This window comes from Macrotis lagotis, chromosome 1 (genome assembly GCF_037893015.1).
Source record: "Macrotis lagotis isolate mMagLag1 chromosome 1, bilby.v1.9.chrom.fasta, whole genome shotgun sequence".
Lineage (NCBI taxonomy): Eukaryota > Metazoa > Chordata > Mammalia > Peramelemorphia > Peramelidae > Macrotis > Macrotis lagotis.
The window spans coordinates 413,603,976-413,625,821 of NC_133658.1; the positions used below are offsets into that span (position 1 = coordinate 413,603,976).

Sequence of the window (21,846 nt, forward strand, 5' to 3'; positions counted from 1 at the left end):
TCTTTTCTTTGGTCAACGTAGAATACTGAAGGCATTATCTGGGCTACTTAAATTCGTATTGTTATTATTATTAATAATTTTTGAAGTGTTTTTATGTCACCAAAATTTTACTATCTCTTTCAGAGATCCATTTTTAAGGACAATAAAAGAAAAGATAGGAAATGCCTCCTCCCTCCTCAAATCTGGTCAGATCTGAAAATATGTGCACCAACCCTTGGCTTTAGGGAATCTTTTTATTTCTTTTGGAGCTGTGGTTGTTATTTGTAGTTTTGCAACAATCGCTTTTAGTTATTTTTATTAAGAGTAGCTTCTCTTTCTGTTTTTATTGTTGTAATCATTGTACATACTGTTTTCTCTGCTTATTTTATTTTGCATGAGTTCTTATAGATCTTTGTATGCTTTCCTTTTTGTTTCTAACAGTACAGTAATATTCCATTACATTCAGTATCAAAATTTGTTTAACCATTCTCTAATTGATGGACATCTACTTTATTTCCAATTATTTTTGCAAAAATGCTACTATAAATAGTACTGGTGTTTATGGCAACATTTTTCTTATTAGTGGTCTCTTTGGGGTATAAGCCTGGTAATAGAATCTCCTGGTCAAAGTGTATGGAAATTTTAGTCATTTTATTTACATAATTTCAAATAATTCAAAAAAATTTTTTTACAGATTAATATTTCAACAATATTTTTACTAGTGTGCCTAACTTTGTAAAACCTCCTCAATATTGATTATTCCCATCTTTTGCCATCTTTGCCGATTATCAGGGTGTTAAGTGAAATCTCAGAATTGTTTTGATTTGCATTTCTCATTATTAATGATTTTATATGGTAGTGAATTCTTAGCAATTCCTCTGCATATCCTTTGATTACTTATCTATTGGAGAATGACTTTTGGTCTTATATATCATGTGTCTGTTAATTATTTGTATACCTTGGCTATCATAAAGTTGATAAAGATTTTGTCCCATTCTGTTGCTTCCCTTCTCATCCTAGGTGCATTAATTTTCTTTTTTGCTAAAGTTTCTCAGATATATCTTTATCCTTTAGTTAAGATTATATCTCCATTTATTATAAAGCTTCCAACTCTAAGACAGCAAGAACCTTAATGAGTTAGCTGCTGGATGAACTCACAAAGTTGGTTATTCAAAATGTAGCAATACTAATTATTAATAATTAATTATTGTGGGGCAGTTAGGTGATGCAGTAGATAGAGCACTGGCCCTGGAGTCAGGAGGACCTGAGTTCAAATCCAGCCTCAGACACTTAAAAATTACCTAGCTGTGTGGCCTTTGGCAAGCCACTTAATCCCATTGCCTTTCAAAAACTTAAAAAAAATAATTATTAATATTAATAATTATTTCAAAAGCTGTTTAAATAGTCACTTTACTTGAGAAAGTTTTTGTTAGGGTATGTCTTTCATTACTTTGCAAAATGTACCATTCTATCCTCCCCTCTATCCCATTTTTGTGACAGCTAAGCATTTTCTTAGTGAGGGAATTATGGTGTCTATATCCTTTTCTAGCCTTCTGTTGAAGGCAGGAAATTCTTCTCCCCTTTTTATAAATAATGAGACTGAACCAAAAAGAAAGATGTTTGGAGACAGGAGAGAAACAAATAAGGCACCCCACTGCTTGTCAATTTTTTCCCATTGTATATTCTTAGGGTCAAACCAACTTGGAAAGATCTAATTCCAGTATTTTTTTATTATATAATTCTTGACAATGACTCTTTGCTGTATCCCAGTCCCTTGTCTTCTCAACTCTGGATATTTCGCTATATTAACCTGCCTGAGCTGCTCTGCTTGTTAGCTCTCATCCTAAGCACGTTGATTTCTATTGCTCTGCTTTTGCTTATATTCTATCTTCTGCCTCGAATGGCCCTTCTCTCTGCCAATTTGTGTCTCTAATCTCTTTTCCCATAGCCTAGAGTCAACAATCCTCATAACACCAGTCACACTTGTACTTTGTATCTATGGAGCACTTAAGCATTTAATTTACAGTATCTTATTTTTAACTTACTTTGTAATTGTATTAGAGTTATTTTTTTATGCCATATATATTTTGTTTTCCTAACTGGATACTAAGCTCCTTAAAGCAAATACTACTATTTTATTTCTTTTATGCTTAACCACAGGTTCTAGTATAAGATTTCTTAATAAATATTAAGGCATGAAACAATCTTAATGTTTTATAAATGCTTAGGTTTTTATTGATCCCACATTGATTGTTTTGAATGCAGGGGTTCATCTATTTCTTACTATAAGCATGGAACCACAAGTATATACATATGGGAGAAGAGTGGAAGACCCCATTTAAGGGGGAAACTGGTCTGGCTTTTTTAATATTTTCATTAAATGTATTTGTCACTGGCCATTTTCCTGAGTGAGGAGCTGGAGCCTCTCATTAACAGTAGCAATATGGAGCAGTATCTTAAATCACACAATTTGTGTGTGAGAGAGAAAGCTCTTTCAGGGCTGGTCATAATCCAGAATTCCCTGCTTTCCCAGATTTAATATAATGTCCCTCCTTTTGGCTTTTAGGTCAAGCTGTCCCTGCTGGCTCCCATGTGCGTCTGAATCTGCAGACTGGAGAGAGAGAAGTAAAGCTCCCAGATGGGGAAAAGTACCAAAATAACTTGAAAGAGCAAAAAAAAGGCCAAAGGTAAAGTATGAGACCCACAGGGACCTGGTTTATGACATTGGTTTCTGTAATATTTCTGACATTAACTACAATCATTTTCCTTAATTCAAAGTACAATAAGAAGCCTTATGAATTCAGTACTCACTGATTTAGAATTTGTGTTAAGGCACCTAGGAAGGGACTAAAATTTACCTTTGCACTAGCATCTTAAAGAAAATGAATAGTTTGAGCAAGAATTTAGGAGGATTTAACCTTTAACCAAACAGCTGTTAAGAACTTTTAAAGATGATCTCTTTACTTCCCAATAGTTAATGAATTGATTTTAGATGAGCCTTATTTGTTCATTTAAGCAGGTCTAGCAGCCCCTCTACTTTTTTTCATCAGTGTTCTTTGTTTGGAAAGTCAAAAATCTGCATTAAGAAAAGGTTATACAATGTAAAGACTAACAGACTGCCTTCTGTGCGGTGGGGGAAGCAATATTAGGGGGAAAAATTGTAAAATTAAAAATAAATAAACTTAAAAAATAAAAGTTATAATACAAAATTTTCAGTAATTCAAAAAATCTCCAGTTTGTTTAAATTAGAGTGGTTTTATGTAAGTCTAGAAATTAAAATACTATTTTACCATTATCTTGTTTAATGTTAAACATCTGGACAGTGGGGATAAGAACACTTGAACTACCTACCTCATTGTGTGGAAAACTTAAAAATGATATTTAAATGTAAGCTACATAGTATTAGATAGCTTAAATCAAAATAATTCAGCTATAATGTGTTCTCTGTATTTTGAATGAACACATTATCCTTCCATAGAGTGTGCCCCTGTATTGGATTCTCTCTCCCTCTCTCCCTCTCTCCCTCTCTGCCTCTCATCTTCTCTCCTTTCCTTCTCCCCCTCTCTCTTCCTTCCCCGCCTTTCTTCTTCCTTCTCTCTCTCTCTCTCTCTCTCTCTCTCTCTCTCTCTCTCTCTCTCTCTCTCTCTCTCTCTCTCTCTCTCTCTCTCCTCTCCCTCCCTCCCTCCCTCCCTCCCTTTCTCCTCTTTAATCCTCTTTCTCCCATTTGTGTGATGTATTTTGTGATGTAGATTTTATTTTGAGTAGTTAATATAGATGTGTCATTGAGTTTGCAAAGGCAATTTTTTTGGTTGGAAACCTGTGATGAGCTTAACATAGTGACATGTTACTTGAAATTTTATCATTATAATCATCCAATAGCATTTATCCTTTAATCTGCAGTTAGCAGATTTCTCCTAACTGGAAAAGAGGCAGTAGGTGGTACAGTGGATCAAGCTCTAAGCTTGGAATTAGGAAGATCCATCATTGTCAGTTCAAATCCAGCCTTATATACTGTGATTCTGGGCAAATCACTTAACCCTGTTTGCCTCAGTTTCCTCATATGTAAAATGATTTTGGGGGAAAAAATAACAACTTACTCCAGCATCTTTGACAAGAAAACCCCAAATCAGATCATGAAGAGTTGGATATACTTGAACTGATAAAATGGAAAAAATAGAATTGTTTCTGTGATACTCCAGGTTTATTTCACATAAATTCATGATACTTTTCCTCAGTTGATTGGGCTTTAAATGTGTTTATAGCCTATATCTGATAACCTTGTCTCATATACCACTGACTAGATTGAGATCATATGGAATAACATTTCATTAATATTCTTTTAATTCCCTCTGGTCACAGAATAGACATAATTGATTTTGTATAACCCCAATTCTTCTGTGTGCCATTGGAAATAGAAGTGCCATAGTCTGGAATCTCTTGTATTTCTTTAATCACTTCTTTTTTTAAAAAAAATCAGGTTAAATTATCTATTCCCTTACACAGGAAGATGATATTTGTAACTTTTTTGTTATTTATTTTTAATTTTCTTTAATTTATTTACACATTATTAAAATATTCTTAAGAGTAAACATAATATCCCTACCCCACAAAAATATAATACCTCATGAGAAATAAAGTAAAAGAAAGGGGGAAAAATGAGTTCCAGTGTGTGTTCTGATACCATCAGCTCTCTCTCAGGTGCATCACATTCTTTATCATAAGTCCATCATAGAAGTTACTTCCATATTTTTACACAATTGCTTTTGCTGATTGTAATTCCTGCTATTCATTCCTACCCACTACCATTTAATATATTTTCTGTCTCCTTTCACTTTGTCCCTCTTCAAAAATGTGTTGCAGGGCAGCCAAGTAGCACAATGCACACAGCACTGACCCAGTGGCCAAGAGGCCCCAAGCCTACATCACACCCCAGAGACCCAGCAAACACCTGTGGTCCTGGACTAGCCACCCAATCCCACCAACTTGCAAAAAGTAAAAAAGAAAATATGTTATATCTGACTGCCCTCTCCTCTATCACCCATATCCCCCCTCCCCCATCCCCTTCTTTCCATTTTCTTCTAGATGTCTATACCCTGTTAAGTGTATGCTTTTTCCTCTCTGATCTATTTCCGATGAGAATGAAGGCTCCCTCATTCCCCCTCACCTTCCCCTCTTCCATACTATTTCAAAAGCTACATGAAATATCTTATCCTATTCTACCTCTCCTTTTTCCTTACTCCCAGTACATTTCCCTGACTCCATTTTTACCATATATCTTCAAATTCAGCTCTCTCCATCTATAAAAGCTCCTTCTACTTGCTTTATTAAATGAGAAAGTTCATATGAGTATTATCAGTATCATCTTTCCATGTAGGAATACACACAGTTACACACATCATCATTAAGTCCCTTATAATTTACTCTTCTCATCCTTCCTCTCTATGCTTCACCTGAGTCCTGTACTTGAAGATCAAACTTTCTGTTTAGCTCTGGTCATTTCAACAGGAATATTTGAAATTCCCCTGTTTCATTGAAAGTCTGTTTTTTCCCCTGGAAGAGGATGTTCAGTTTAGCTGGGTAGTTGATTGTCGATTGCTTGCATTCCAAGCTCTTTTGACTTCTAGAATATTATATTCCAGCCCTATGAGCCCTTTATTTAGATGCTGCTAAGTCCTGGGTAATCCTAACTGCAGCTCCACAATATTTGAATTGTTTCCTTCTGAATGGTTGTAATATTTTCTCTTTGACTTTGGGAGTTCTGGAACTTGGCTATAATATTCCTGTTTTTTTTTATTTTGGATCTCTTTCTGGGGGTAGATTGGTGGATTCTCTCAATTTCTGTTTTACCTTCTGCTTCTAGGATATCAGGGCAGTTTTCCTGTAGAAATTCTTTAAAAATGAGGTCAAGGCTCTTTTCCTGATCATGACTTTCAGCTAGCCCAATAATTTTTAAATTATCTTTCCTACAGCTGTTTTCCAGATCCCCCTCTTTAACCATTTCTTTTTCCTTCTAACTTTTCTTCTAAAGCTCCTTGTTGTGGATGTCATTTGAAAGTTCTACTTTTGCTCTGTCACTTTATCAGTCTTCTTTTATTCTTCTTATTTCAGCTAAAAAACTCTGCCTCAATGACCATTAGTAAATCTCTATCTTTAGACCTGATTTCCTGGACTCCAGACCCACATCTTCCTGTAAGATATTTGTACTTTCATGTTTCACTGACACCTCAAACTGCATCTGAAATTGAGCTTCTTCTCCTCCTAAATCTTTTCCTGACTTTATTATAGCTGCCTATTGCATCACCGTAGTTCTTTTCATTTCTTTACCTCTTATTCAAATAATGTTGAGTTCTTCCCAGCTACATCTCATCTCTGCCTCTTCTTCTCCTTTTCCATTAACATTATGCCAGCATAGGATCTCATTATTGCCTTCTCTGGACTTTTTTCTTCTTAGAAATATTTCTGCCTCCATTCTCTCCTCCATTCATACCATTGCCACAATAATATTCTTATGCAAAAATCTTTTTTTCATACTATTTGTTTAGATATCCAGTCATTTATGAATTAAAATTCAGCCTCTTCCACTTGTCATTCAAGATCCACCAGTCTTACACCACCTTATCTTTAGTTTACTCTCCACAGCAAATGCTGTTCTCCATTTCTGCCTCCTCAGAGGCACCTTACTTCTAAGCCTTTGGAAACCAGTGCCATTTATAGGGTTATTGCCAGTATCCAGCCTTTTGAATGAGATCATTGTCGAATTTTTGGAGGGATATCTCTCTGATCATTTCCCTGTTTGACTTCTGTTATTTCTCTGAGGGAATACAGCAATCCTGTGCTTATCAAATGTTCATTCTTTTGTCACTTTCCTAACTGTTGGTTTTTTAATCAATTGATTGATCAGTTGTATCCTTCTTCCCTTTCCAGTTTCATTATACTTAATTCTCTGAGATACTGGTTTTCCTGTTCCTTGAACAAAGCACTCCATCTTTTCTCTGGCTCTTCCTCCATTCATGGAGTGCTCTCCCACTCTACCACTGTTTCCTTTCTTCCTTCAAAGTCCTACCTTCTGCAGGAAGCCTTTCCTAGGCCTCTTTAATTTTAATCTAATGCTATGCCTATTGAATCCTGTCTGTTATAGAAATATTTGCTTGCCAAATTAGAAGATCAAGGACTAGTCTACCTGTCAGATCTATGGAAAGGGGAACAGTTTATGACTAAGGAAGAGTTGGAGAACATCACTAAAAACCAATTAGATGATTTCGATTACATTAAATTAAAAAGTTTTTGCACAGATAAAACCAATGTAATCAAGATCAAAAGAAAAGTAGTAAATTGGGAAACAATCTCTACAACTAATGATTCTGACAAAGAACTCATTTCTGAAATATACAGAGAACTGAGTCATATTTTTAAAACAAAAAGCCATTCCCCAATTGACAAATGGTCAAAGGATATGCAAAGGCAATTTACAGATGAGGAGATCAAAGCAATCCATAGCCATATGAAAAAATGCTCTAAATCATTAATTATTAGAGAAATGCAAATTAAAGCTTCTCTGAGGTAACACCTCACACCTCTCAGATTGGCCAGTATGACCAGGAAGGATAATGATCATTGTTGGAAGGGATGTAGGAAATCTGGGACACTATTACACTGTTGGTGGAGCTGTGAACTCATCCAACCCTTCTGAAGAGCTATTTGGAACTATGCCCAAAGGGCAACAAAAATGTGCATACCCTTTGACCCAGCAATAACACTACTGGGTCTGTACCCTGAAGAGATGAGGGAAAAGGGTAAAAACATTACTTGTACAAAAATATTTGTGGTGGCAAAGAATTGGAAATCCAGTAAATGTCCTTCAATTGGGGAATGGTTTAGCAAACTGTTGTATATGTATGTCATGGAACACTATTGTTCTGTTAGAAACCAGGAGGGATGGGATTTCAGGGAAACCTGGAGGGATTTGCATGAACTGATGTTGAGTGAGATGAGCAGAACCAGAAAAACACTGTACACCCTAACAGCAACATGGGAGTGATGTTCAACCTTGAAAGACTTGTTCATTCAATCAGCACAACAATTGGGAACAATTTTTGGCTGTCTGCAAAGGAGAGTACTATCTGTATCCAGATAAGGAGCTGTAGAGTTTGAACAAAGTACAAGGACTAGTCCCTTTAATTCAGGGAAAAAAAAACCCAGATGTCTTATGATTTGATCTGGTTACCTCTGAGAATTCTGTTCTCTTTAAGGATATGATTTCTCTCTCATCACACCCAATTTGGATCGAGGTACAACATGGAAACAAAGTAAAGACTTAAGGAGTGCTATCTGTGGGGTGGGGGTGGGGGGGAGGGAAGCAAGATTGGGGGAAAACTGTAAAACTCAAATAATATCTTTAATAAAAATTAAAAAAAAAAGAAATATGGAAATATTTGCTTGCTGTCTCCCCTCTTGTTCAGGGTTGCCTTTCCTCATATCTTCAGAGTCTTGCACAGTGTTACATTAGTATAAATATAAATTTGTTTACTCCAAAATATAAAAGCAACCTGAGGAAATAGATTGTCAATAAAGTGGAGGCCATTGAGACTCATCTTTGAATACCTTTCTATTGGTTCCACTGATGGAATCAATTATTGCCTTTGCCATAGAAAGCTGTACCACCTACTCTTTAATGAAAGAGAGTGATGTGAAAGCCTAGAACACTGAAATCCTTAACTTTAAATTGTTATGGCCTTCCTTTCACAGAAACCTCCTCTTTTGGTTCAGTGCACCTTATCCTAATGTTCTGGGTGTATTCTCTTTCCTAGTTCTTTTTCCTATATGCTTGTGTTAATGTTGCTCTTTGAACATCTCCATATTATGCATATGTTGCACTATGCAAAGTTTTTTTTGTTTTAAATTCTTTTAGAAAATTTCCAATTGTCTAATAAATAATGGTTCATATTTATAAAATCACAGTATTCATATCAAAGGAGGAGCTAATTTAATTATATACACAATATATCATATTGTATCACAAGTATCATTCTAAAAATCAATAGTATTTCCATGCAGTATTTTCTATATTTAATTCTTACTATACATTCTTCAATTATATATGTAAGCAAACATTTTTAGTTTTTTAAATTTAACTTAATTTTTTTGTTACATTTTAAGTTCAAACCTGTTTCCATCCCTCTCCACTCCCTATGTGTATATATATTTTTGTATGTATATAAATCTATATGATGCATACTTCTTTTTATCAGTTCTTTCCCTGGAATGAGAGAACATCTTCCTTTAAAGGTGCTTTGTAGGGGTGGCTAGGTGGCGCAGTGGATAAAACACTGGCCCTGGAGTCAAGAGTACCTGGGTTCAAATCTGGTCTCAGACACTAAATAATTACCTAGCTGTGTGGCCTTGGGCAAGGCACTTAACCCCATTTGCCTTGCAAAAACTTAAAAAATAAATAAATAAAATAAAGGTCCTTTATAGTTTAATATTATAATATATCAAATAACAATGACATTATTATTACTGTATATACAATGTTCTCTCTACTCATTTCATTCTTCATTATTTCCATGTTTTTCTAAAAGCAACCCGCTCATTAATTCTTACAGGACTATAGTATTCCATTATATATATAGTTATTTCACAATTGATATTCAGTCCTTCAGTTTCCAGTTCTTTGCCACCACAAGAAGAGCTGCTCGAAATACTTTGGAACACATAAGTTTTTTTCTTTTTCTTCATCATCTTGGGAAACAGGCCTAATAGTGGTATTGCTGGGTTAAAGGGTATATAGAGTTTCATAACTCTTTGGGCATAGTTCTAGATTGTTCTACAAAACAGTTGGATCAGTTCTTAGTTCCACTAGCAGGGTATTAGTGTCCCAGTTTTTCCATATCCCATCCAACATTTATCATTTTCTCCCATCATTTTAGCCAGTCTGTTAGGTATGAGATGATATCTCAAAATTGTTTGAATTTGCATTTCTGTAATCAATAATGATTTAGAGTATTTTTCATGATTATATATAGCTGATTTCTTCATTGAAAAAACTGCCTGTTCACATCCTTCAAAACACTTATTTATTTATTTATTTGTTTGTTCGTTCATTTATTTATTTATTTATTTTTTAGGTTTTTGTTAGGCAGTGGGGTTAAGTGGCTTGCCCAAGGCCACACAGCTAAGTAATTATTAAGTGTCTGAGGCCGGATTTGAACTCAGGTACTCCTGACTCTAGGGCCGATTCTCTGTCCACTGAGCCACCTAGCCACCCAAATGATCTTTTTTTTTTTTTTGCAAGGCAAATGGGGTTAAGTGGCTTGCCCAAGGCCACACAGCTAGGTAATTATTAAGTGTGTGAGACCGGATTTGAACCCAGGTACTCCTGACTCCAAGGCTGGTGCTTTATCCACTACGCCACCTAGCTGCCCCCGAAACATTTATTTTAAAAATTTTTCAGTTCCAATTTTTTTTCCTATCTCTTTCTCCTTCTGGGCTCTCCCGTCCTTGAGAGGGCAAACAATTTGATATAGAATGTACATGTGCAGTCAGGCAAAACATTTCCATTAACCATGTTGCAAAAGAAAACACAGACCAAAAAAACTCAAGAATAATAAAGAGGGTTAAAAAAAGTATGCTTTAATCTGCATTCAGACTTTATCACTTTTCTGGAGCAGGATAGCATTTTTCATAAAGTCCTTCGGAATTGCCATGGATCATTGTATTCTACAATGTTTTCTGAATTTATAATGCAATGCACTATAAACATTAACAGAAAAATAGTATCATGGAAATATCACAGAAAATACCAACAGAACTAACTGCCAGTCAAATAACATTAATCCAGTTAAATGTATTTTACATGGGAAAAACTTTTCCATTTATCTACCAGTTTAACATTTTATAGGCATTTGAAAAACAGATTAGGTATCAGTTTTCTTATACAGCCATAAAGGTATGGCACTCATAGATACCATTCAAAGTGCAGATTGGCCTGTTAGTCCATAGGCATAGTAAGTAAGTGCCTACTATATATATGAGGTATTGTATTAAGTCCTGTGAATACAAAGCATGACAAAAGACAGCCCCTGCTCTCTTGGAGTTCATAGTTTTATGGAGGAGACAATGTGGAAGCTATCTACAAATATGATACGTTTGCTGGAAAAGTTGGAACTATTTCCCAGTGGGAACATCTTCACATTATGGGAAAATAAGAAAAGTTTCTTGTAGGTGGTATGATTTTAATTGGTACTTGAAGAGAGATGGAGATGAAGAGGGAGAGAATTCCAGGGATGAAGCTCAATGAATTAGAACAAATTTCCTGGGGTGGCTAGATGGCAAAGTGGATAGAGCACCAGTCCTGGAGTCAGGAGGACCTGAGTTCAAATGTGACCTCAGACACTTAATAATTACCTAGTTTTTTGACCTTGGGCAAGTTACTTAACTCCATTGCCTAGAAAAAAAAAAAAGAGAATAAATGTCCAGTGTTGGGAGATAGTGGATCTACCAGGAAAAATGGTGAGGGAGTCTCCTGGATTGTAGATTAGAAGACCTTAAAGGTAGGAATGGGCCAGGTTATAAATGCTTTGGATACCACACAGCATAATGTGGAACTGATAAGGCATTACTAGGGTTTATTGAAGAGGGGTGAACTATGATCAGACTTAGGCTTTAGAAAAATCAGTTTAGTAACTGATGAATTGGAGGGGGGAGACTTGAGGTAGGGAGACTACCTAGAGGGCTATTGCCATAATCCAGCCTTGAGGTTACAAGGGCCTGTAGCAAGATGATGGCATTGTTGAGGGAGAGTAGGGGCCATATTTGTTATAGGGGTGGTGGTGGTGGTCAGAGGGAATCACAATTGGGGCTGATAATCTTAACTGTGAGCATGTATGACTGAGTGGATGGTTGTACTCTTGACAGTAAAAATAGGGAAGTTTGGAAGGTGGAAGAAGGGTTTAGGGAAAATATAATAGTTTGGTTTTTGAACATGTTGAGTTTAAGATGTCCTTGAGGACATCTAATTCAAGATAGATAAGTGGCAATTGGTGATATGAGCCTGGAGAGTTTAGGTCTGGATAAATAGACATAAGAATATCTATGAGGAATTGAATCCATGGGAACTGATGTGAACTCTAAATAAAATGATATAGAAGTCAGAGAGAAGAGGGCCCAGGATAGAACTTTGGATGAAATCTATCTACCTTTGGCAGTATCAACCTACTTAATAATGAGTGGCCAGCTACATAGGAGGAGAACCAGGGTAATAGTGTTAGAAAAACCTAAAAGAGAACAGAATATTCAATAGTAGAGTGTGATCAACATTATCAAAGGCCACAGAGGAGTTAAAAAAGGATGAGAACTGAGAAAAGTCCACACTGAATTTGGCCAATAAAATAAGCACTGCTGTTAACTTTAAAAAAACTTTTTTTTTCCAATCATATGCAATGGTAGTTTTCAGCAATCACTTTTTTTTAGGTTTTTTTTGCAAGGCAAATGGGGTTAAGTGGCTTGCCCAAGGCCACACAGCTAGGTAATTATTAAGTGTCTGAGACCAGATTTGAACCCAGGTACTCCTGATTCCAGGGCCGGTGCTTTATCCACTGCACCACCTAACTGCCCCTAGCAATCATTTTTTGCAAGATTTTTGAGTTTCACATTTTTCTCCTTCCTTCCTTCCTCCCTCTCCTGACAGAAAGCAATCTAATATAGGTTATACATGTGTAATGATATTAAACATATATCAGTATTAATCATGTTGTAAAAGAAGAATCAAATCAAAAAGGGAAAATAAAAACACAGCACATGAAACAAATTTTAAAAATGGAAAATAATAAACTTTTTGGGGCAGCTAGGTGGCACAGTGGAAAAGAACATCAACCCTAAAGTCAAGAGGACCTGAGTTCAAATTTAGCATCAGATACTTACTTCATTTTCCCATATATGACTCACCCTTTGTCGAAAAATTTGGAATCTAAAAACTGGGAGCATCTTATACAGTGTGTTGCAGTTTTTTTAACTTGTATTTCTCACTTTTTAGCTCTTGTTTTTGTGCTCATTGTTGTAGATTTTTTTTACTTGCATTTCCCACTTTTTTGTGCTTTTTGACTTTATGTTCCTTGTTTCACATTTGTTACCAGTATATTAGATTATGTTTTGCAATGTTCTGCCCAGAAATGGCTCAGAAAAGATTTTTGGGGGTGGCTAGGTGGTGCAGTTGATAGAGCACCGGCCCTGGAATCAGGTGTAGCTGAGTTCAAATCCGGGCTGAGACACTTAACAATTACCTAGCTGTGTGGCCTTGGGCAAGCCACTTAACCCCATTGCCTTGAAAAAAACCTAAAAAGAAAAAAAAAGATTTTTGTACTATACTGAATTCAAGTTCAAAGTGATCCAGTTTGCAAAAGTGAATGGAAATCATGCTGCTGATTGTCAGTTTGTTCCTTCCTCAAGAGAAAACAATCTGAGACTGGCTACCAGAAAAAGAAACCCTACTGAAAATGCCCCAGCAGAAGAAGGCCATGAAAGGCAAGTCAGCCAAATGGCCTGATTTAATGAGGGAATTGAAGAGCAAAGGGCCATTGGAATTCCTGTGTTCACAAAGATGGATCAGCAGGAAGCAAGAAGTATTGCTGATGAAAAAGAAGTTACTGATTTCAAAGGAGGACACAATTGGTGCTTCAGATTCAGGAAAAAGAATTGACTAAACATGCATATACACACACCAGACTTGCCCAAAAGATGCCTGAAAGCTATGAGCAAAAGGTCCTAGAATTTCATGATGAGTAAAATTTGAGTTCAATACTTTATGTAATACATTTTTTTCAAATTTCAGACCCCCAAATTAAGGTACATCCTATACATGGGTACATTATATATGGGGAAATATGGTAATACTTGCTTACCTGGGTGATGCTGGGGAAGTCACAACCCCCATTGCCTTGCAAAAGCCAAGAACAGAAAGAAAAAAAATAGTAAGCTTTAGTCTATATTCAGACTCCTCAGTTCTTTCTCTGGCTATCACAAGTCCTTCAGAATTATCTTTGATTATTGTAATGAAATGAGCAGTTGATCATCACACAATGTTGTTTCTAGTGTGTATGATGTTCTTCTGGTTCTGTTCACTCAGCATGATTTCATGCAAGTCTTTTCAGGCTTTTCTGAAGTCCTGTCCCTTATGATTTCTTACAAAACAATAGTGCTCCACATTTATATGTCACAATTTGTTCAGCTATTCCTCAATTTATGAGCCTCCCCTCAATTATGTCTTTTTTGACACCATGAAAAGAGCTGATGTAAATATTTTTTGTGCATGTGAACTGATCCAACCTTTCTAGAGAGGACAATAAAACCATGAATACCCTTTGATCCAGCAAAACCACTATTAGAACAACTGTATTCCAAAGAAATCACAAAAAAATAATATTTTTTATGTCTAAATCCTGTTCTCATGGTGATATCAAGACAATTAGGAGAAGACAGAATAGTTTATCTGCCAGATCTTTAGAAAGAGGAGCAGTTTATGACCAAAGATGAGATTGAGAACTTTATAAAAGACAAAATGAATAATTTTGATTATAGTAAATTGAAAAATTTTTCCACAAATAAAATCAATACAGTCAAAATGAGAAGGAATGCAGTAATATGGGAAACAATTTTTTACAACTAATGTTTCTGACAAAGAACTCATTTCTAAAATATATGGAAGAGATAGCTAGGTAGCACAGTTGTTAGAATACTGGTCCTGAAGTCAGGAGGACCAGAGTTCAAATCTGGCCCCAGCCACTTAATAATTACTTAGCTGTGTGACCTTGAGCAAGTCACTTGCAACCCCCCCAAAATAAAATAAAATATATAGAAAACTGAATCAAATTTATAAGAATACAAGTCATTCACAAATTGATAAATGGTCAAATGAAATGAGAAGATAATTCTTAGATGAAAAAATTAAAGCTATCTATAGTCATAAGAAAAAAATGCACTAAATCATTATTGATTAGAGAAATGCAAATTAAAACATCTTTGAGGTACTACCTCACACCTATCAGATTGGCCAATATGATTAAAAAGGAAAATGTGCAATGTTGGAGAGTATGTGGGAAAACTGGGACATTAATGCATTATTGGTGGAGTTGTGAACTAATCTAACCTTTCTGGAGAGCAGTTTGATATTATACCCAAAGGAAAATAACCTATGCATACCTTTGAACCAGTAATGCCACTACTGGGTCTGTATCTCAAAGAGATCATGATAAAGGATTAAAAAAACCCACATGTACAAAAATGTTGATAGCAGCTCTTTTTATAGTGGCAAAAAATTAGAAATTGAAGGTATGTCCTTCATTTGGGAAGTGGCTGTACACAACGTGGGATAAGATGTAATGGAACACAATTGTTGAATAAGAAATGAAGGACAGGATTTCAGTATAGCATGGAAAGACTTGTGTGAATTGATGCTGAGTGAAGTGAGCAGAACTTGAAGAACATTATACACCTTAATAATAACATGGGTTGATGATCAATTATGATGAACTTGATCATATCTGCAGTACAATAATCAAAGACAATACTAAAAGAGATGGAGAATGCCATCCATATCCAGAGAAGGAATTGTGTAGTTTAAATGCAGACCAAAGTTTACTATTTTTAGTTTTTAAAAAAAAGTAGTCTTATAAAATTATATCAATTTTTGTGTCCTAATTTTTTCTCTTCTATTTAGATGTCATTTTTCTTTTACAATATGAATAATACAGATCTGTGTTTAGCATGTTTATAGATGTAGAGCCTATTTTACATTGCTTTCTGTCAAGGGGAGGAGGGAGGGAAGAGAGAGAGGGAGAAAAATGTAGAAAAATGATTGTTGAAAACTACTGTTACTTGTAGTTGCAAAAATAAATAAATAAACATTAAATCCTGTGCCCATATCAACCTTATCTTGGTATAAGGTGTGAGATGTTGGTCCTTGCCTAGTTTCTGCCATACTATCTTCCTGTTTTCCTAACAGTTTTTTTATCAGAGTTCTTATCCCAGAAGATGGAGTCTTTACTATAGACTTTTACTACTGTTTCTTTTGTACTTAACCTATTCCATGGATCCACTACTCTATTTCTTAACCAACACCAAACAGTTTTGATGACTGATGCTTTATAATACAATTTTAGAACTGGTATGTGGCTACACCATTTTCCTTTGGGTTTCTTTTCTCCTTTTATTCTTTTGATAATTCTTGACCTTTTGTTCCTCCATATGAATTTAGTTACTATTTTTTCTAGTTAGCAAAGTAATTCTTTAGTAGTTTGATTGTTATGCCACCAAATAAGTAACTTAATTTAGGTAGAATTGTCATTTTTATTATATTAGCTCACTTGACCCCATGAACAACTGATATTTGCCCAATTATTTAGGTCTGATTTTATTTGTGTGAAAAAGCATTTTATAATTGGACTGGGGTTTTTTTAGCTTTTTTTGTTTTTTGCAAAGGCAAATGGGGTTAAATGGCTTGCCCAAAGCCACACAGTTAGGTAATTATGTGTCTGAGGTTGGATTTGAACTCAGGTACTCCTGACTCGAGGACCAGTGATCTATCCACTGTGCCACCTAGCCGCCCCTTATAATTGTTTTTATATAGTTTCCGGGTTTATTTTGGTTTTTTGTTTTTTGTTTTTGTTTTTGTTTTAGATTTTTGCAAGGCAAATGGGGTTAAGTGGCTTGCCCAAGGCCACACAGCTAGGCAATTATTAAGTGTCTGAGACTGGATTTGAACCCAGGTACTCCTGACTCCAAGGCTGGTGCTCTATCCACTACGCCACCTAGCCCCCCCCCCCCATTTATTTTGATAGGGAGACTCCCAGGTGTTTTATGTTGTCTACAGTTAACTAGTTTTAAATGGAATTTCTCTTTCTATTTCTTGCTGCTGTATTTTGTTGGTATTATATAAAAATGTTGATGATTTAGGTGGGTTTATTTTATATTCTGCAACTTTGTTAAAGTTGCTAATTGTTTCAGGTAGTTTTTAATTGATTTTCTAGGGTTCTCTAAGTATACCATCATATCATCTTCAAAGAGAGAGAGTTTTGTTTCTTCATTACTTATTCTAATTCCTTCAATTTCTTTTTCTTCTTTTATTGCTAAAGCTACCATTTCTAATGCAATATTGAATAATAGTGATGATAATGGACATGCATGTTTCATCCCTGATTTTACTGGAGATGCTTTTAGCTTATCCCCATCACATATAATGCTTTTTGATGTTTTATTTATTTGTTTGTTTTGGTTTTTGCAAGGCAATGGGTTAAGTATCTTGCCCAAGATCACACAGCTAATTAATTATTAAGAGTCTGAAGGGGTGGTGGCCCAGTGGATAGAGCACCGGCCCTGGAGTCAGGAGTACCTGAGTTCAAATACGGCCTGAGACACTTAATAATTACCTAGCTGTGTGACCTTAGGCAAGCCACTTAACCTCATTGCCTTGTAAAAACTTTTTTTCCCCCCTTTTTAAATTTATTTTTATTCTCATTTTGTACAAATGTTTTTTTTACATTAATAAAATATTCTTGTTTACAAGTAAACAAAATACCCCTCCCCCTATGAATATAGATAGACTTGCTTGGGTGAAAAAAGTAAAGGGGAGAGAAAAAAATTTAAAATTAAAAAAAATAATAGTAATAATTGTAGGTATGGCCAGGTGGTGCAATGGACGAAGCACTAGCCCTGGAGCCATGAGCACCCGAGTCCATATCCAGCCTCATAAACCCAATAATCACCCAGCCATGTGATATGCAAGCCACCCAATCCCCACTGCCCTGCAAAAACCAAAAAGAAGAAAAAAAAGACCCAAAATAAAATAAAATAGTAATAATAGTAGGAGTGGCTGGGTGGCAGACAGAGCATTGGCCCTTGAGCCAGGAGCACCTGGGTTCAAATCCGGCCCCAGACGCCCAAAGATCACCCTGTTATGTGGCCCCAGACAGGCCACCCAGCCCCACTTGCCCTGCATCCTCCCCCAAATCATAATAACAAAAGATGTGCTTCAGTCTTTGTTCCAACACCATCAACTCTGTTGTGGGTGAATCACATTCTTTATAAGTCCATCACAAAAGTTACTTCCATATTTTTCCAAGGTTGCCATTGTTGATCGCAACTCCATCCTTTCTTATTTCTCCACTACCATGTACTATATTTTCTCTCTCCTTTCACTCTGACTCTCCTGTAGGGTCGCTGAGTGGCGCAGCGGACAGATCCCTGGTCCTGGGACCAAGAAGCCCTGAGCCCCCATACCACCTCTTAGGCCCAGAATCCACCTGGCCCTATGGTCTTGGGCAGGCTATCAAATCCCAGCCCCTTGCAAGAAGTAAAAAAGAAAATGTGTTATATCTGACCACTCTCCCCACCATGGTCCATCCTCTCCTCCTTTATTCACATCCCCTCCCCTTCCCCCTGCTGCCCCCTCCTTCTTACTCCAGTTGTCTATACCCCATTGAGTATATTTGCTGTTTCCTCTCCTAGCCATCTCTGATGAGAGCAAAGGTTCCCTCATTCCCCCTTGCCTCCCCCCTTCCATATCATTGCAATAGCTCACTATAATAAAAAAAAAACTTATGTGAAATATCTTGGACTATTCCCCCTCTCCTTTTTCTTTCTCCCATTCCATTTCCCTTTTTTTTCCTATTGACTCCATTTTTACACCCTATTTTATCTTCGAATTCTGCTTTCTCCTGTGCTTCAACTATAAAAGCTCCCTCTACCTGCTCTATTAACTGAGATGGTTCATATAAATATTATCAGTATCATTTTTCTATACATGCAGTTCATCTTCATTAAGTCCCTCATATTTCCCCCCTCTCCTCCAATCTCCATGCTTCACCTGAGTCCTGTATCTGAAAATCAAACCTTCTGTTCAGCTCTGGCCATTCCAAAAGGAACCTTTGAAATTCGCCTGGTTCATTGAAAGTCCATCTTTTTCCCTGGAAGAGGACATTCAGCCTTGCTGGGTAGTTCATTCTTGGCTGCATTCTAAGCTCTTTTGCCTTCCAGTATATTGTATTCCAAGCCCTACAAGCTTCCAATGTAGCTGCTGCTAAATCCTATGAGATCCTGACTGCAGCTCCACGATATTTGAACTGTGTCCTTCTGGCTGCTTGTAATATTTTCTCTTTGAGTTGGGAGTTCTGGAACTTGGCTATAATAATCCTAGGGGTTGGTTTTTTTGAGATCTCTTTCTCGGGGTGGGGGGGGAATCAGTGGATTCTCTCCATTTCTATTTTGCCCACTGCTTCTAGAATATCAGGGCAATTTTCCTGTAGTAATTCTTTGAAAATGATGTCAAGGCTCTTTTCCTGATCATGACTTTCAGGTATTCCAATAATTTTCAAATTATCTTTCCTAAGTCTGTTTTCCATATCAGTTGTTTTTTCAATGAAATATTTCACATTTTCTTATATTTTTTCATTTTTTTGGTTTTGAAGTTTTGATTCCTGATTTCTGGTAAATTCATCAATCTCCCTGAATTCTATTCTTTGTCTGAAGGATTTGTTCTCCTCAGAGAGTTTTCTTATCTCTTTTTCCATCTGGCCAGTTTTGCTTTTTAAAGCATTCTTTTCCTCAATAACTTTTTGAACTGTTTTATCCATTTGACCTAAGCTGGTTTTTAGCATGCTATTTTCTTCAGCATTTTTTTGGATGTCCTTGACTAAGCTGCTGACTTCATTTTCATGTTTTCCCTGCATCTCTCTCCTTTCTTTTCCCAGTTTTTCTTCCAACTCCCTCATTTGATTTTCAAAGTCTTTTTTGAGCTCTATCATAGCCTGAGTCCAATTTCTGTTTTTCTTGGAGTCTTTAAATGCAGGAGCTTGTGCTTCCTCATCTTCAGACTGAGTATTTTGATCCTTCTTGGGCTCATTTGCAAAATATTTCTCAATGGTCTTACTCTTGTTTCTTTGCTTGTTCATTTTCCCAACCTAAGCCTGTTTTTTAGGGTGCTTCCTGAGCTTTTGGGACACTCCCACAAGGGTCTCAGTGTGTGAGGCTCTGTCCTCCCTCCTGGTCTGTGAATGACCATCAGGGCCCCCCTCTGCCACGGGGCCGAGGTGGGGGGGGGGGCTGTTGTTCTATGGGGGGGCCTAGACTGGGATCAGGATCTGAATGTGGTCAGAGCCCCAGAGTTCTGTTCCAGGGGCAGAGGACAGAGCTCTGCAGTCTCTCTTCACTCCCCTCCCTCAGCTCAATGGGCTCATGCCCTAGGGGCTCCTGCTTACCAGCTCCACCTGCTTCTGTTTCCAGGTCTAGGCTGCTGAAAGACCAAGCTGCTGGTTGTGTGCCCTGAGGGCTGGGCTCCACATGATTGCTCTGGCAGAGGTCCCCCGCTGTTCCCCCACTTTTTGCCCGGTGCTCCCCAGGGTGCAGCTCAGGAGACTCCCCCGCTGCTGTGAGCCACGGCTCCCAGCGCCCTGGGGCTGCCTCCAGGAGGCTGAAGTTCTTTTGCTCTGGTGGGCCACCCCTCCTGTGGGCCGCCCCTCCGACCCAGTGGAGCAGAGCCTTTCTGCTCTTTTCCAGGTTACCTTGAATAGGAGGAACTGCCTCACTGGGTCCCTTTGTGGGTTCTGTCTCTAGAAAGTTTAGTTAGAGTCCTTAGTTCGTGAATTTTTATCAGAGAGCTCTTAAGACTCTATCCCTTCATGTCGCCATCTTGGCTCTGCCCCTTGTAAAACCTTTTAAAAAAAGGTCTGAGACCAAATTTGAACTAAGGTCCTCCTGACTCCAGGGCCGGTGCTCTATCCACTGGGCCACCTAGCTGCCCCTTGTTGATGGTTTTAGATAGATACTACTTTTCAGTTTAAGGAAAGCTCCATTTATTCCTATTGTCTCTAGTGTTTTTTTTAATAGAAATGGGTGTTGTATTTTGTCAAAAACTTTTTTAGCATCTCTTGAAATAGTCATATGATTTCTGTTAATTTTATTGTTGATATTATCAATTATACTGATAGTTTTCCTAATATTGAATGAACTCTGCATTCCTGATTTAAATCCTACCTGGTCATAGTATATTATTCTAGTGATAACTTGTAATCTCTTTGCTAATATTTTATTTAAAATTTTTGCATCAATATTCATTAGGGAAATTGGTCTATAATTTTCTTTCTTTGTTTTGACTCTTCCTGGTTTAGTAATCAGCACCATTTTGGTGTCATAGAAGGAATATGGCAAAACTCCTTCATCTATTTTTTCAAATAGTTTCTATAGACTTGGAATTAATTGTTTTTTAATTGTTTGGTCAAATTCATTTATGAATCCATCTGGTCCTGGAGACTTTTTTCTTAGGGATTTCATTGATGGCTTATACAATTTTTTTTGAAATGGGATTATTTAAGTATTTAATTTTGAAACTCTTTGATTAATATGCTATTTTTGTGAATATTCATCTATTTCACTTAGATTGTCAGACTTTCAGTTGGATGAAATAGTTCCAAATTATTACTTTAATTTACTTGTTATTGGTGGTGAGTTGAACTTTTTCATTTTTGTGCTGGCAGTTTGGTTTTCCTTTCTTTCTTCCTTTCTTCCTTTCTTTCTTTCTTTCTTTCTTTCTTTCTTTCTTTCTTTCTTTCTTTCTTTCTTTCTTATTTAAGGCAATGGGGTCAAGTGACTTGCCCAAGCTCACACAGCTAGGCAATTATTAAGTGTCTGAGGCTGGCTTTGAATTCAGGTCCTCCTGACTCCAGGGCCAGTGCTTTATCCACTGCACCACTCAGCTGTCCCTCTTTTTTTTTAAATCAAATTTTAACCAAGGTTTATCTATTGTATTGGTTTTTTCCCCCATAAAACCAGCTCTTAGTTTTATTTATTATTTCAATAGTTTTTTTACTTTTGCATTTTATTAAT

At 36.7% G+C, this 21,846-nt stretch overlaps 1 protein-coding gene across 1 annotated transcript in view; it reads left to right on the forward strand.

The window, feature by feature from the left end:
- The window catches only part of SIL1 (SIL1 nucleotide exchange factor), a 330,856-nt gene that overhangs the window by 139,079 nt on the left and 169,931 nt on the right, over positions 1-21,846 (forward strand). Inside the window, exon 4 of the mRNA XM_074212929.1 lies at positions 2,546-2,666. Within this exon, the coding sequence (XP_074069030.1) occupies positions 2,546-2,666 (121 nt within the window). The remainder of the gene's footprint in view (positions 1-2,545; positions 2,667-21,846) is intronic.